Source organism: Salvelinus namaycush, chromosome 25 (assembly GCF_016432855.1).
Source record: "Salvelinus namaycush isolate Seneca chromosome 25, SaNama_1.0, whole genome shotgun sequence".
Lineage (NCBI taxonomy): Eukaryota > Metazoa > Chordata > Actinopteri > Salmoniformes > Salmonidae > Salvelinus > Salvelinus namaycush.
Genome location: NC_052331.1, coordinates 11,482,203 through 11,499,293, shown reverse-complemented (window position 1 = coordinate 11,499,293; position 17,091 = coordinate 11,482,203). Strand labels below are relative to the sequence as shown.

At 51.6% G+C, this 17,091-nt stretch overlaps 1 protein-coding gene across 1 annotated transcript in view; it reads right to left on the bottom strand.

Moving 5' to 3' along the window:
* LOC120020646 (disabled homolog 1-like) overlaps window positions 1-17,091 on the bottom strand; it is a 37,682-nt gene that overhangs the window by 6,227 nt on the left and 14,364 nt on the right. The window contains exons 3-6 of the mRNA XM_038964353.1: window positions 16,172-16,270; window positions 11,679-11,810; window positions 11,271-11,390; window positions 10,383-10,421 (exon numbers count right to left, since the gene is read on the bottom strand). Of these exons, the coding sequence (XP_038820281.1) occupies window positions 10,383-10,421; window positions 11,271-11,390; window positions 11,679-11,810; window positions 16,172-16,270 (390 nt within the window). The remainder of the gene's footprint in view (window positions 1-10,382; window positions 10,422-11,270; window positions 11,391-11,678; window positions 11,811-16,171; window positions 16,271-17,091) is intronic.

Below are 17,091 nucleotides of genomic sequence, written 5' to 3'. Positions count from 1 at the left end.
GTCGCATGAAATGTATGTCCTAGACTGCAGGGGCCATGCACAAGCAGACGATGTATCACCACGGGAACACACAGGGGGTTTGCATGCTATAAATAAAGACACACAGACACGAAAAGAAGAGCGAAAATGAGAGGAAAACAGCAATCGGTGTTGGTGAAGGGAGGGGGGGGGGGGTAACATCACATTGTCTATGTCCTGTTTGAAGTGTGTGGGGGGGAATCTGATCATATACGGTACATATTGTTGTTATACATTATGGCTTGCTCTTACAGTTCTATGTGTCCATTAGGAGCAAGAGGGAGGTACAGTAGTTTGTAAAAGGTGGGCAGACATAGGTTATAGTTATACTGGGCCTTCACCAGACAGGCAGGCAGAGTGACACACACATCAAGCTATGGGGGATCTCTCAGGAGAGCTCCAACTGAATGCACAGACAAGCAGTAACTCTTAGAGATATGGAAGCAGCGTCGGCAGCTATTGATACAACACCAGCTAGCATGATGTGTTTTGGGGAGAGATAGCAAGGGGGACAGTATAGCTATCATGCCGGGTTGATATGCGGCTGAACTATCAGCACACAGAGGAAGCGAGGCGAGACAGAAAGCACACTTTCGTCGAGGGTTTGTTTCAGAAGTCAGGCGGACGCTTTCTCCTCTCTCCGTGTAAATGTATTGACTATTGCATCTGACATGGTGAAAGGATAGAAAGAGATATATTTCCAGTTTTGCGCAACCAAAAAGTGAATCCACGATATGTCTATTTGTTGTGGTCAAAAATGAACCTTGCTGTAGAAAAGATATTGGTGAAACTGGAAATGACAAAAGCCTCTTCGATGTCTAACAGTCCTCTATATTTAAAATTCTGTGGAGGATTTGAAGCGAAGACACAACGCCATCTCCACTGGATTTATCTAACAACTGATGTCACATCCTAGCTAGATGGACCAATCATGTATCTGTTGGGGCAGGCTATGCATAACAATACAATATACAACATATACAAAACAATATATATTGCAATATACAATATCATTGCATCTTTATAACCTGAGATACTGTAAGAATTTTACTTAGGCCTGATGCTTGATCATTTCTTGCCTGAGAAAACTGATATCAGACTGCACAGGCAGGCAACCACTGCCTCGAGACACATTGCTGATAACCAGTCTGTGGGTGTATACGACCATGTCTACGTGTGTCGGCGAGGTGGTCAGGGGTCCAATAATTCTACAAGGTCACACAGACAGGGGTTCATAAATGGACACTAAAGAAGAGGGGAGGTTTTCCTTAGTGAGGGAATGAGAGGATTGCCAGTGGAGGGAGTGGACCAACAAAAAACCAAAACCAAAAGCACCTACAGTCATGAAATGTCGTTTTGGGACGTCATAGATCCCTTCTCCCTTCTGCTGACTGGTAGCGGTAGGGACCTGTGTTGGAGGTCGAGTCAAAATGAAAGAATAAAGTGAGCTTTGAGCAACACGGTTTTACCAAGGTTCAGTATAAGGAAACAAACGTATTGATTATTAAATGAATCCTTTCTACTGCTACAGCTGAAACACTCATCATTTCAGGAGGTGTCTCTGGTCTACAAATGGTTTAAAGGAAAACGCTATGCAAATTCTACCGTTGCACAGCTCTTGAATCAACTCTATTTAAATCCATATTGATTGGAAGCGATGCTGTAGGATTGTGTGTGCTACTTCTTTGTTTTGACATTAAGACGGCACAGTTGTTTTTCTCCATTTGGATGGCGTTCAACTACAGGTTTAAATCTATGGAAACGGACAACGCTGGAGCGCTGGCCCTCTCCTCTCTTTTGTGTATTTTCCTCACATTTAATCTATTAACCGTAGTGAACAATATGGCCTCTCTCTCTCGCTTTCAGCTGGCTGACTTGGAGTTGGGCGGAATTTTCTTCTCGGCCTATTGATCTTGTTTCATTTGGAGTTCAAATGGCATGGCAAATGATTCATTTCGACTCATCTTTCATCTTCAGAAAGGAAGAGGAGGAGGAGGGATGAGGAGGGGGGAGGGCAGAGAGGAGGGAGGGCAGGGAGGGGGGAGGGAGGAGTTGGAAGGAGGAGGGAAGAGGGGTAAGGGAGGTGGGGTGAGGGAGTAGATAGGTGGTGGAGGGAGAAGAGAAGAGGGGTAAGGGAGGTGGGGTGAGGGAGTAGAGAGGTGGTGGAGGGAGGAGGGGGAGGGGTAAGGGAGGTGGGGTGAGGGAGTAGAGAGGTGGTGGAGGGAGGAGGGGGAGGGGTAAGGGAGGTGGAGTGAGGGAGTAGAGAGGTGGTGGAGGGAGGAGGGAAGATGGGTAAGGGAGGTGGGGTGAGGGAGTAGAGAGGTGGTGGAGGGAGGAGGGAAGAGGGGTAAGGGAGGTGGGGTGAGGGAGTAGAGAGGTGGTGGAGGGAGAAGGGAAGAGGGGTAAGGGAGGTGGGGTGAGGGAGTAGAGAGGTGGTGGAGGGAGGAGGGAAGAGGGGTAAGGGAGGTGGGGTGAGGGAGTAGAGAGGTGGTGGAGGGAGGAGGGGGGGGGGGAAGGGAGGGGGGGTGAGGGAGTAGAGAGGTGGAGGAGGGAGAAGGGAAGAGGGGTAAGGGAGGTGGGGTGAGGGAGTAGAGAGGTGGTGGAGGGAGGAGGGAAGAGGGGTAAGGGAGGTGGGGTGAGGGAGTAGAGAGGTGGTGGAGGGAGGAGGGAAGAGGGGGAAGGGAGGAGGAGTGAGGGAGTAGAGAGGTGGTGGAGGGAGGAGGGAAGATGGGTAAGGGAGGTGGGGTGAGGGAGTAGAGAGGTGGTGGAGGGAGGAGGGAAGAGGGGTAAGGGAGGTGGGGTGAGGGAGTAGAGAGGTGGTGGAGGGAGGAGGGGGAGGGGTAAGGGAGGTGGGGTGAGGGAGTAGAGAGGTGGTGGAGGGAGGAGGGAAGAGGGGTAAGGGAGGTGGGGTGAGGGAGTAGAGAGGTGGTGGAGGGAGGAGGGGGAGGGGTAAGGGAGGTGGGGTGAGGGAGTAGAGAGGTGGTGGAGGGAGGAGGGAAGAGGGGTAAGGGAGGTGGGGTGAGGGAGTAGAGAGGTGGTGGAGGGAGAAGAGAAGAGGGGTAAGGGAGGTAGGGTGAGGGAGTAGAGAGGTGGTGGAGGGAGAAGGGAAGAGGGGTAAGGGAGGTAGGGTGAGGGAGTAGAGAGGCGGTGGAGGGAGGAGGGAAGAGGGGTAAGGGAGGTGGGGTGAGGGAGTAGAGAGGCGGTGGAGGGAGAAGAGAAGAGGGGTAAGGGAGGTGGGGTGAGGGAGTAGAGAGGTGGTGGAGGGAGGAGGGAAGAGGGGTAAGGGAGGTGGGGTGAGGGAGTAGAGAGGTGGTGGAGGGAGAAGAGAAGAGGGGTAAGGGAGGTGGGGTGAGGGAGTAGAGAGGTGGTGGAGGGAGGAGGGGGAGGGGTAAGGGAGGTGGGGTGAGGGAGTAGAGAGGTGGTGGAGGGAGTAGAGAGGTGGTGGAGGGAGGAGGGGTGAGGGAGTAGAGAGGTGGTGGAGGGAGAAGGGAAGAGGGGTAAGGGAGGTGGGGTGAGGGAGTAGAGAGGTGGTGGAGGGAGAAGAGAAGAGGGGTAAGGGAGGTGGGGTGAGGGAGTAGAGAGGTGGTGGAGGGAGAAGGGAAGAGGGGTAAGGGAGGTGGGGTGAGGGAGTAGAGAGGTGGTGGAGGGAGGAGGGAAGAGGGGTAAGGGAGGTGGGGTGAGGGAGTAGAGAGGTGGTGGAGGGAGGAGGGGGAGGGGTAAGGGAGGTGGGGTGAGGGAGTAGAGAGGTGGAGGAGGGAGAAGGGAAGAGGGGTAAGGGAGGTGGGGTGAGGGAGTAGAGAGGTGGTGGAGGGAGGAGGGAAGAGGGGTAAGGGAGGTGGGGTGAGGGAGGAGAGAGGTGGTGGAGGGGGGAGGGAAGAGGGGTAAGGGAGGTGGAGTGAGGGAGTAGAGAGGTGGTGGAGGGAGGAGGGGGAGGGGTAAGGGAGGTGGGGTGAGGGAGTAGAGAGGTGGTGGAGGGGGGAGGGAAGAGGGGTAAGGGAGGTGGAGTGAGGGAGTAGAGAGGTGGTGGAGGGAGGAGGGAAGATGGGTAAGGGAGGTGGGGTGAGGGAGTAGAGAGGTGGTGGAGGGAGAAGAGAAGAGGGGTAAGGGAGGTGGGGTGAGGGAGTAGAGAGGTGGTGGAGGGAGGAGGGGGAGGGGTAAGGGAGGTGGGGTGAGGGAGTAGAGAGGTGGTGGAGGGAGGAGGGAAGAGGGGTAAGGGAGGTGGGGTGAGGGAGTAGAGAGGTGGTGGAGGGAGGAGGGGGAGGGGTAAGGGAGGTGGGGTGAGGGAGTAGAGAGGTGGTGGAGGGAGGAGGGAAGAGGGGTAAGGGAGGTGGGGTGAGGGAGTAGAGAGGTGGTGGAGGGAGGAGGGGGAAAGGTAAGGGAGGTGGGGTGAGGGAGTAGAGAGGTGGTGGAGGGAGGAGGGAAGAGGGGTAAGGGAGGTGGGGTGAGGGAGTAGAGAGGTGGTGGAGGGAGAAGAGAAGAGGGGTAAGGGAGGTAGGGTGAGGGAGTAGAGAGGTGGTGGAGGGAGAAGGGAAGAGGGGTAAGGGAGGTAGGGTGAGGGAGTAGAGAGGCGGTGGAGGGAGGAGGGAAGAGGGGTAAGGGAGGTGGGGTGAGGGAGTAGAGAGGCGGTGGAGGGAGAAGAGAAGAGGGGTAAGGGAGGTGGGGTGAGGGAGTAGAGAGGTGGTGGAGGGAGGAGGGAAGAGGGGTAAGGGAGGTGGGGTGAGGGAGTAGAGAGGTGGTGGAGGGAGAAGAGAAGAGGGGTAAGGGAGGTGGGGTGAGGGAGTAGAGAGGTGGTGGAGGGAGGAGGGGGAGGGGTAAGGGAGGTGGAGTGAGGGAGTAGAGAGGTGGTGGAGGGAGTAGAGAGGTGGTGGAGGGAGGAGGGGTGAGGGAGTAGAGAGGTGGTGGAGGGAGAAGGGAAGAGGGGTAAGGGAGGTGGGGTGAGGGAGTAGAGAGGTGGTGGAGGGAGAAGAGAAGAGGGGTAAGGGAGGTGGGGTGAGGGAGTAGAGAGGTGGTGGAGGGAGAAGGGAAGAGGGGTAAGGGAGGTGGGGTGAGGGAGTAGAGAGGTGGTGGAGGGAGGAGGGAAGAGGGGTAAGGGAGGTGGGGTGAGGGAGTAGAGAGGTGGTGGAGGGAGGAGGGGGAGGGGTAAGGGAGGTGGGGTGAGGGAGTAGAGAGGTGGGGGAGGGAGAAGGGAAGAGGGGTAAGGGAGGTGGGGTGAGGGAGTAGAGAGGTGGTGGAGGGAGGAGGGAAGAGGGGTAAGGGAGGTGGGGTGAGGGAGTAGAGAGGTGGTGGAGGGGGGAGGGAAGAGGGGTAAGGGAGGTGGAGTGAGGGAGTAGAGAGGTGGTGGAGGGAGGAGGGGGAGGGGTAAGGGAGGTGGGGTGAGGGAGTAGAGAGGTGGTGGAGGGGGGAGGGAAGAGGGGTAAGGGAGGTGGAGTGAGGGAGTAGAGAGGTGGTGGAGGGAGGAGGGAAGATGGGTAAGGGAGGTGGGGTGAGGGAGTAGAGAGGTGGTGGAGGGAGAAGAGAAGAGGGGTAAGGGAGGTGGGGTGAGGGAGTAGAGAGGTGGTGGAGGGAGGAGGGGGAGGGGTAAGGGAGGTGGGGTGAGGGAGTAGAGAGGTGGTGGAGGGAGGAGGGAAGAGGGGTAAGGGAGGTGGGGTGAGGGAGTAGAGAGGTGGTGGAGGGAGAAGAGAAGAGGGGTAAGGGAGGTAGGGTGAGGGAGTAGAGAGGTGGTGGAGGGAGAAGGGAAGAGGGGTAAGGGAGGTAGGGTGAGGGAGTAGAGAGGCGGTGGAGGGAGGAGGGAAGAGGGGTAAGGGAGGTGGGGTGAGGGAGTAGAGAGGTGGTGGAGGGAGAAGAGAAGAGGGGTAAGGGAGGTGGGGTGAGGGAGTAGAGAGGTGGTGGAGGGAGGAGGGAAGAGGGGTAAGGGAGGAGAGAGGTGGTGGAGGGAGAAGAGAAGAGGGGTAAGGGAGGTGGGGTGAGGGAGTAGAGAGGTGGTGGAGGGAGGAGGGGGAGGGGTAAGGGAGGTGGAGTGAGGGAGTAGCGAGGTGGTGGAGGGAGTAGAGAGGTGGTGGAGGGAGGAGGGGTGAGGGAGTAGAGAGGTGGTGGAGGGAGAAGGGAAGAGGGGTAAGGGAGGTGGGGTGAGGGAGTAGAGAGGTGGTGGAGGGAGAAGAGAAGAGGGGTAAGGGAGGTGGGGTGAGGGAGTAGAGAGGTGGTGGAGGGAGGAGGGAAGATGGGTAAGGGAGGTGGGGTGAGGGAGTAGAGAGGTGGTGGAGGGAGGAGGGAAGAGGGGTAAGGGAGGTGGGGTGAGGGAGTAGATAGGTGGTGGAGGGAGGAGGGGGAGGGGTAAGGGAGGTGGAGTGAGGGAGTAGAGAGGTGGTGGAGGGAGGAGGGGGAGGGGTAAGGGAGGTGGGGTGAGGGAGTAGAGAGGTGGTGGAGGGAGAAGAGAAGAGGGGTAAGCGAGGTGGGGTGAGGGAGTAGAGAGGTGGTGGAGGGAGGAGGGGGAGGGGTAAGGGAGGTGGGGTGAGGGAGTAGAGAGGTGGTGGAGGGAGGAGGGGGAGGGGTAAGGGAGGTGGAGTGAGGGAGTAGAGAGGTGGTGGAGGGAGGAGGGAAGATGGGTAAGGGAGGTGGGGTGAGGGAGTAGAGAGGTGGTGGAGGGAGGAGGGAAGAGGGGTAAGGGAGGTGGGGTGAGGGAGTAGAGAGGTGGTGGAGGGAGGAGGGAGGTGGTGGAGGGAGGTGGGGTGAGGGAGTAGAGAGGTGGTAGAGGGAGAAGGGAAGAGGGGTAAGGGAGGTAGGGTGAGGGAGTAGAGAGGTGGTGGAGGGAGAAGGGGGAGGGGTAAGGGAGGTGGGGTGAGGGAGTAGAGAGGTGGTGGAGGGAGGAGGGAGGTGGTGGAGGGAGGTGGGGTGAGGGAGTAGAGAGGTGGTGGAGGGAGAAGGGAAGAGGGGTAAGGGAGGTGGGGTGAGGGAGTAGAGAGGTGGTGGAGGGAGGAGGGAAGAGGGGTAAGGGAGGTGGGGTGAGGGAGTAGGGAGGTGGTGGAGGGAGGAGGGGGAGGGGTAAGGGAGGTGGGGTGAGGGAGTAGAGAGGTGGTGGAGGGAGAAGGGGGAGGGGTAAGGGAGGTGGGGTGAGGGAGTAGAGAGTTGGTGGAGGGAGAAGGGGGAGGGGTAAGGGAGGTGGGGTGAGGGAGTAGAGAGTTGGTGGAGGGAGAAGAGAAGAGGGGTAAGGGAGGTGGGGTGAGGGAGTAGAGAGTTGGTGGAGGGAGAAGGGAAGAGGGGTAAGGGAGGTGGGGTGAGGGAGTAGAGAGGTGGTGGAGGGAGGAGGGAAGATGGGTAAGGGAGGTGGGGGGAGGGAGTAGATAGGTGGTGGAGGGAGGAGGGAGGAGGGGTAAGGGAGGTGGGGTGAGGGAGTAGAGAGGTGGTGGAGGGAGGAGGGAAGATGGGTAAGGGAGGTGGGGTAAAGGAGTAGAGAGGTGGTGGAGGGAGGAGGGGGAGGGGTAAGGGAGGTGGGGTGAGGGAGTAGAGAGGTGGTGGAGGGAGGAGGGAAGATGGGTAAGGGAGGTGGGGTGAGGGAGTAGAGAGGTGGTGGAGGGAGGAGGGAAGATGGGTAAGGGAGGTGGGGTGAGGGAGTAGATAGGTGGTGGAGGGAGGAGGGGTGAGGGAGTAGATCGGTGGTGGAGGGAGAAGAGAAGAGGGGTAAGGGAGGTGGGGTGAGGGAGTAGAGAGGTGGTGGAGGGAGGAGGGAAGATGGGTAAGGGAGGTGGGGTAAAGGAGTAGAGAGGTGGTGGAGGGAGGAGGGGGAGGGGTAAGGGAGGTGGGGTGAGGGAGTAGAGAGTTGGTGGAGGGAGAAGAGAAGAGGGGTAAGGGAGGTGGGGTGAGGGAGTAGAGAGGTGGTGGAGGGAGAAGAGAAGAGGGGTAAGGGAGGTGGGGTGAGGGAGTAGAGAGGTGGTGGAGGGAGGAGGGAAGATGGGTAAGGGAGGTGGGGTGAGGGAGTAGATAGGTGGTGGAGGGAGGAGGGGTGAGGGAGTAGATAGGTGGTGGAGGGAGAAGAGAAGAGGGGTAAGGGAGGTGGGGTGAGGGAGTAGAGAGGTGGTGGAGGGAGGAGGGAAGATGGGTAAGGGAGGTGGGGTAAAGGAGTAGAGAGGTGGTGGAGGGAGGAGGGGGAGGGGTAAGGGAGGTGGGGTGAGGGAGTAGAGAGTTGGTGGAGGGAGAAGAGAAGAGGGGTAAGGGAGGTGGGGTGAGGGAGTAGAGAGGTGGTGGAGGGAGGAGGGAAGATGGGTAAGGGAGGTGGGGTGAGGGAGTAGATAGGTGGTGGAGGGAGGAGGGGTGAGGGAGTAGATAGGTGGTGGAGGGAGAAGAGAAGAGGGGTAAGGGAGGTGGGGTGAGGGAGTAGAGAGGTGGTGGAGGGAGGAGGGAAGATGGGTAAGGGAGGTGGGGTGAGGGAGTAGAGAGGTGGTGGAGGGAGGAGGGAAGAGGGGTAAGGGAGGTGGAGTGAGGGAGTAGAGAGGTGGTGGAGGGAGGAGGGAAGATGGGTAAGGGAGGTGGGGTGAGGGAGTAGAGAGGTGGTGGAGGGAGGAGGGAAGAGGGGTAAGGGAGGTGGGGTGAGGGAGTAGAGAGGTGGTGGAGGGAGGAGGGAAGAGGGGTAAGGGAGGTGGGGTGAGGGAGTAGATAGGTGGTGGAGGGAGGAGGGAGGTGGTGGAGGGAGGAGGGGTGAGGGAGTAGAGAGGTGGTGGAGGGAGAAGGGAAGAGGGGTAAGGGAGGTGGGGTGAGGGAGTAGAGAGCTGGTGGAGGGAGGAGGGGGAGGGGTAAGGGAGGTGGAGTGAGGGAGTAGAGAGGTGGTGGAGGGAGTAGAGAGGTGGTGGAGGGAGGAGGGGTGAGGGAGTAGAGAGGTGGTGGAGGGAGTAGAGAGGTGGTGGAGGGAGTAGAGAGGTGGTGGAGGGACCAGAGAGGTGGTGGAGGGAGGAGGGGGACCAGATTAAATCACACTCTAGGTCCCTAGAGGCTCCTGTTGGTCCGTGAACTGAGCTGGAAGGTCAAACCTCTGGATGTCTGCAGGAAGCCCACATAGACTCTAGAGAAGCCTGGATGAATTGGTCTGCCAAAATAACTGGCCATGACTGCACTTCACTTGAGATGTTATTCTAATTTACATTTGGAACATTGTGAGTATACTTTTTTTTACCCAGAGTGTACTGCCGTGCTCTCTAACAAACATAAATATTCTAATGTAACACAACGCTCTGGGTTGACTACTCTACAAAAGGTATGGAAGGGGCGGGCTTGGTATTGTACCTGGTAAACGCTCTCCTCTGATTGGTGGCCACGGAGGGGCTCATGTCCAGCCTCAAACACAATGTACTACAACAGAGGTAGCAGGCGGGGCCAAGAGGGATGGAGCATGACGAGATTAACGGAAAGAGAGATAGAGAGAGATCGAAAGAAAGAGATAGAGCGAGCGAGAGAGAGAAAGAAAGAGACAAAATACAGAGAAAGAGAAAGAGAGAGAAAAAAAAGTGTGTGAGAGAGACAAACAAGGAAAGAAAGAGAGAGAGAGAGACGATAGAGTGAAGAAGGAAGAGGAGAGAGCACAGTAATTGGTCAGGCAGTAGTTCCAGGTACTGAAGAGGTCCCTTCACCAACTTCAGCAGAATACTGCTCCACCTCTCCTCTACCACCTAGACACAGAGGGGCCAATCCTGACTTGAGATCCGCGTTTGTAACTTAGATGATTTACACGAAAGTCTGAGTTAGTTACACGCACGGATCCCAAGTTTGGATTCTGCCCACAGTCATTGGACTCTTGTATTCGAAACAAAACAAACGAAAACAGTCACTACTACTACAGAATTGCAAATTAAAACTTTTTTTTGGGGGGGGGGGGGGGCATACAGTAGAAAAAGCTAAAGGGGCAAACAACAGAAATTTGGAAGAGGTTGGGGCATAACCACTGAACATACGCATTCAGAGTAAGGGTTAGTGTTGTCTGTATTCAGTGTGAGCAACAGAGTAGAGTATCAGGTTCAGCCAAAAGCAAGAGGGGAGAACAACCAGTCAGGGTCAGATAGGTCTTTAGAAGAAAATCAGAACATATACACAGATCAACTGAAAAGATATGGTTTAACAACACTGCAATGGGAGAGTCGAATGGTTGAACAAAACCGTCTACTATGATGGTTGGTCTACTGCGTATTACTGAGATGGTTTGGATATCATGAATCATTAATTCAAGCAGATCAGCGGCAGATATTTACATCAAGGATTAATTGTTTCTTATTCCATAGAATGAATGACATGAAAACACTGTCGTCAGTAGAAGCTAGAGCGTAAAAGGTCCCATGGGGTTTCATCGCTAGTTCTGATGGGCCGCGTGTTGTGTGGCGACGTACCTGGTAAACTGGATCGTCCACCTCGTCCTCCAGAATGGTCTGCGTGATGGTTGAAGAGAAGGAACGTTTTACATAACAACAAGAAGACGGATAGAGAGGAGAATAGAGCAAGACCATGGATAGACGTACAGAGAGAAGAAAAGAGAGAGAACAAAAGAGCATGCAAGGGCGTCAGGTGTGAGCAATCAGCCACTGGCTTAGGGGAAAACAGGCGTTTTCTATTAGGAACTCAGGAGAGAGTGCCTAGTCTTAACCTATTGTGCCTAGTCTTAACCTATTGTGCCTAGTCTTAACCTATTGTGCCTAGTCTTAACCTATTGTGCCTAGTCTTAACCTATTGTGCCTAGTCTTAACCTATTGTGCCTAGTCTTAACCTATTGTGCCTAGTCTTAACCTATTGTGCCTAGTCTTAACCTATTGTGCCTAGTCTTAACCTATTGTGCCTAGTCTTAACCTATTGTGTTTAGTCTTAACCTGATGTCTGAGTTACTGTATTTATTTTCCAACATAATAATATATACCATTGTGGACACAGATATACATTACATTAAGCCTTTTACATTGACAGGAGTCTTTCGATGTATGAAAGTCACGTTTCAGGATAAAAAAATAGTGGCATTATATCATCCCTCAAAACACCTTAAATAATTTGAATTGCAGTCACAGCCCAAGCCGAGATCTGGGCTAGTTCTCAAATCGCGTGAAGCAGTCGTCTCTGCCTGCTGGTCGCTAGCCTACGCGAGAAAGCTTTCAATGGGAAAATGTGGATACGCGTCATCTCTCTTCCTCTAATATCTCTCACTATACTCATGAGTACACTCAATTTGGCCATTGTGCATAACGGTCATGGTAACAGTTCTGTTGTTGTTGTTTGTTGTTGTTATTTACCTGGTAGACGGCCTGCTCACACTGCTTGTCCTTCTGGGCCTTCTTCTCCATCTCCTCGCGTTGCTTGATGTCGTAGATGAGTGTGAAGAGGTCACGCAAGTCAATGATCAGGGGCTCTGCCTGCCAGGGAGGGAGGGAGGGATGTGAAGGAAGAGGAGCACACACCTTCATCATCTTCCAGACGACACACACGTTGTTCACACACACTTACGTCGCAATCCCAACAACACAGTGCTTCACATATCTAAAAGGATAAAAGCAGTCCTTCCTATTGGACAATCTTTCAACTTTGTTACAAATGGTTGCTCCCTATGTATTGTACTTGAAATGTGTTGATTGATTGTAACTTTGGCTGTAACGCTCTTTCTGACTACTACATCTCATTAGGATCTCAGGTCCTGTACTCACCGACTGGCCGGACTTGATGGCCACGAACCGGTGGTGTCCCTCCTTCCCGCAGACGTAGCCGAAGGCCCGGTGGTCCCGGGTATCCTTGGCGATATAGGAGATCTCATGCACTGAGTGGTGATGCAGCAGAACCTGAACACACAGGACGTGACATAAGTTAGAGTTAGGAAGTGATGTAGTAGATCTGAGAAACAGGGAAGAGGAAGTGACAGGTCAGGACGAGGAAATGGACCATACAAAATGGAGGGGGCTTGGAGACCCATGTTGGACACTGTATGGTTAAGCTCCTGATTTTATAGTTTAGTTAGATCCGGGAGTTTTTTCCAGACATGTGACCTGTCTAGGAAAACTCCTGGCTCTACTCTAAACATTTCTAATGAATTTCATGAATTCTTGAAATAATGTTTTGTTTCAAAATGAGGGAGTGAACTGGGAGTTCACGGTAAGTAGGCTACAGCTTCTTACTATTTCTAATACTACGGCAATATTGTGCTCCAGATTCACCGCCTCAGAGAATGAGGGAAAGCAAATGTAAATGCATTAGTCTTTCTTTGTCTAACTGTTGACAGGGAATAGTCTTGACAAGAATAACTGCCACTTATGCCATTCTTCCCTTTTTCTCCTCATTTCCAGCTCTCACATGTCTCTGTGGGATAGGAGACGCAACGCATTTACTGCTTGAACAACGGCAGATCAGGGTGTGTGTGTCCGTGTGTGTATGTGCGTGCTTGTGCGTGTGTATGTGCGCAGATCAGACAACCCTTTTTCACTTATTTGGAAGATTTCTCTAACCTGGGGGGAATGATGTTGTTGCATATTGCGCAATATGCAAAAAGATGCGTCGTCAGAAGAGCGTGGGCAGCCCTGAACGCCCGGTTCAAAAGCACAACTGACACACACACGTGCTCAAAGTAGTTGGGCTGTCACTCATCTACTCCCACCTGCTGCTCCACTAACAGCGTTGATAAGCTTTGAGCTACTAAGAAATTAAACCAGGGCTTATTCAGTGGGGTGCACTGATAAGAACGTGGCAGAGAGAAATAGAACATACTAGAGCTGACAATATTCTATAGTCTAGTTGACAGTAAACGGTGTCTTGTCTACATGACACGTTTCTATCCGAATGTTCTGCAACGCCTCGTCCTGCTGAAAGAGCCCCGTATTTTACCATGACGATTGTCGGGTAAATTAAGTGCTGCTGGGGGAATCAGTTTATAAAATGAAAGGGCATTAGAGGGGACGATGATTCTCAAACAAAATTACAGAAGCTGCATGTGGTGATGAGCGTCAGAGGGTAGAGCTTACACACACACACACACACACACACACACACACACACACACACACACACACACACACACACGCACACAGACACACACACACACACTACGGGGCTCTATGAGGGGTATTATCTAGTTGTTGTTGATAAATGACAGGGCTCGTGGCGAATAACGGGTGGCACCACTATCCAACGAAAATAAAAATGGAAGTCATCAAATATCAAATCATGAGTTGTCTTGTGGGACGGGTCTATATACAGTATTGCGTAATGATATTTTTTCCCTTTAATGACAGTTGAAGTGGAGCTATGGGACAATTAGGCTAGCAGTTAGCAATGATGATGATTAGGGGTGGAACTGTGGGCTAATTAGCCTAGTGGTTAGTGGTGATGAACGGGGGGGGGGGTTGTGGGGGGGGGGGACAGCAGGTTTCTGGGCCCCCAGGGGAGGTGATGAGGGGGAAGGGGATAACATCATATCCCTCATATACACACTGTCATTATAACAGACAGGTCTTTATCATCAGACAGTAGCCATCATACAGCAGGCCAGGCCCAGGTTAAGTCAAAGCAGTTTACTCATTCTACATTCCAAATCAACCCTTAGCCCCTACTCCCTAGACACTGATGTTGCTATATCTACTGTCATGACGTGCCCTTGGGGGGTAGGGGGGGATCATAGCCCCCCGCCCCTCTCTCACTCTCTCTCCACAGTTTAATGATGGTCATAAATACCTGCAGGAAAACTCTCTCTCTCACTCTCAGAAATGAACTTCAAATCCCTTTGTTACCACAGAGAGAGGCGTTGCAGTACGGTAACATCAAAAGGTTGAATAATTAAACAGTATTTCTGTATTCCAGACATTTGGAATGGTCCGTTGGTATTTAAAGAACAATCCTGTGAAATTTGTTAATAATTTGTGATATAACTAAAGACGGTAGGACAACATAACTGTATCTCTGAATGTATATATTTCCCAGTTGTCAGGGTCACATCCAAATGTGGGGGAACGTATATGATTATATATGAAACTATTTGTGAGAAGCTGTAATGTGATGTTAGCCTTCTAAATGAGAGAATTGTTTTTCATATGAAGTCTACACCAAGTCAGTGGCCACGCCCACGTGAGCACAGACATTACATCGGCGTCATGGAACGCCCCCTTTACCCAGAAGTGTATAAAACCCACTTCCGACAAAATGTACGTTCGACCAGTTACGTGCAGCACCAGCTGAATACGTTACAAATGGTTAAGAAATCTACCACTCTATAGACCAAGCAGACTAAGGTGTGAACCGGACGTTACGAATGGTTAAGAAATCTACAAAACTAAAGACTACACATTCAGTCTGCAGCTGTTTAAGTACTTTAGTCTGGTAAACGCGACCGATCGAACGACCGAATGGTACTCTGAGAGATCCATTCGGGAGAACCATTGAACCTATTGAACGACCATTGGTACGCCTGACGTATACATTATAACAAGCTACAACTACGAAAGACTTTGATCTCTGGTGGACAAACCAGAGACTTTCTGTCGACTGACTCTCCAGCAGACGGACCGGCGATCACAGAGAGAGACAACAAAGGCCTACACTCGTAAATATGTAAATTGCAATTCCTTTTGAATAAGCGGCTGTTCATGTGCAAAGTATTAGCATTTCCATGAGCATAGTGATTGTGTGTACGATATTGGAGTTCTTTGTCTTTTCTCCCGCTCTTTCTTACTTGCCCCTCCCTTTTAATTTGGTGTAACAAGCCATCATGTCGGTTTAATCCACTAGGGACTTTTCATTGTATCATGTTAGTAACCAATGTATAACCTATCCTGTGTGTGTTTATGTACTTCTGTGTGATTATTTAATTAGTTCGTACATAAATAATTAAGCCAATTGGTATATCGCTGATTCATCATTTATGCTAGGGTTTGTGCAGATATCCAAGAGTTTGCAACATTCAGAATATGACGGATGAGGTAATACATTAATAAGTGACTGTAATCGATGAGATAGGAAAATATCTGAAGAGAGTTAAATTCGGGAAATAGTAACTCTTTAAACAATATTTTCCTGTGGTGCCCCGACTTCCTAGTTAATTAATGTTTACGTGAATAGTTTAATCACGTAATAATTACACCTAGAGAATTGATTTGATAATATAACAGTCTTCACATTAATGATAGTCCAAAAGACACGACACTACACAGGATAATAGATCTAAGGATTACATGGGTGGAAGCAATGTTGCGACATTTCCACCTAGCCAATTAGAAGGCTTGATGACATTTTTACCATAATGTAGAGTATCCTTCCACTCTGAGTGGGTGAAAAAGCACCTTGGTGATGAAATGTCACATCCTTATGTTATAAAATACATTTTACCAAGACAAATAGGATTCTTCATGTTCTGAATCGTTCAGTGGGGTCTTTCTCTAACATGTCATTAACATTATATCCAAGAAGTCAGATTTCGTAACATAATACATCCGATAATAAGTACTGGGCTCTGTTGACAGAGCAGTGCCGCTTTCTCGTAGCAACTTGAGGATTGTACATGTTGTGGTGGTCAATGCAAAGTTGTTTCCGCGGGTCGCAAGAATCTAAGTTAGCATGATACGAGCCGAATTAAATGCAAAAGGGTTTCAAAATAAAAAGCTTGCTATACGCTCTGCGCTCCATTGACATTTCACAGACATGGGCTACACTTGTTTTTGTGAGAAATCTTTCAAAAAAGAACACGAATTTCGCATTCATATGAAAAGCGTATACTGAAGTATGAGAACATTACATGTCATGTCTCAAAATCGATATTAATCTTACCTCTATATTGCTTTATGTAATATTCCACGGGTTCCACGGTGGTAGCCTATTTTCCAGATTTTTTACGACATTTTTCCTCTGGCCTCCATTTGGATGATTGGTTTTCTTAGAGGAGTATCAATTTCACCCATTGGTCAAAAGATGCGTTTTTGATTGGACACCCTACATAATGTTTATATCTATCTGCTTTTGTTCTATCCGTTGGCATGTCAACTGCACCATATGGCAGGTAGGCGCACAAGATGGCTGCCCTTATTCTACATGACTGTGATTGAACTCGAATGTCCTATAAATGTTCAGAGCAGCTGGGGCTGGGCCTGGCTGCGTAACTCAGCTAAGCCGACGGGCAGGCCCGGCGGCGCAGCTACGCAGTGGAGCCTCATCACTCACTCACCCCTGATCTCTCGTCGTAAATCTTGATCCCCCCGAAGGAGATGGTGAGGAAGACTCTCTGCTTGTGCTCTCCTTTGGAGCGTGCCGACGTAGCCATCCCCTGCAGGAGAGGAAGAGACACAGGGAGATGAAGGGAAATACGCTCAGCGTGAAAGACAGCAGCGTCCCGCCGACTCACGACTCAGGTAAGTATGACAGGGGGGAGAAGGAGAGGAGGAGGAGAGGGGGAAGAGGGAAGGGAAGAGGGTGGCAGCTGTTACATAAGGTGCAGTAGGACAGAACGTTCTTTCATGTTGCTCCTTTTGAACCTTCATTCTCTCAACACTTCAGTGTTTTTCTTTTTCATCACAGAGTCTTTTATTGTTTAGTATTTGAGAGGCTGGTTTCTTAAGTAGGCTGCTGCTGCCTGCACCTCGTGATACAAGCCGCCAAACTACAATGTAGCGAGTTTGAGTTGTGCTGACTGAAAGTATTCTGCTGACCGACCATAGCCTCCACCTCGCTGGAACACTTCCGTCAAGTCTTGCTGACTGAACAACCACAGAGCCTTTGAAGTAGATGTTCCCATGCATCTTAGCTGCTTTTCCCCCTTACAAAAACAATTAACATTTCCTGCATGTTCCTCAGACTTATACCGAGGCACGACCCTCCCTCGCTAACGCACGCCTGACATGTCTTTCATGTAAAGAAGCTGTGTGAGAAGAGAAAGAAGGCAGAACCTCATTGTGAACGCTGAACACGTCTGACAACCCTGGAACCCCAGTCACGTTGAGGAGGGTTGAACGAGCGACCCTGTACACTACCAGTACAATATATCACCCCCTCTCTCCTCTTTTCAACCTCAGCATAAGCTCGGAGCCTCAGCCCTTAATACAGAGACGCTTTGAAAACATCAACCATCCAACTCTCTCCCTCCCCATT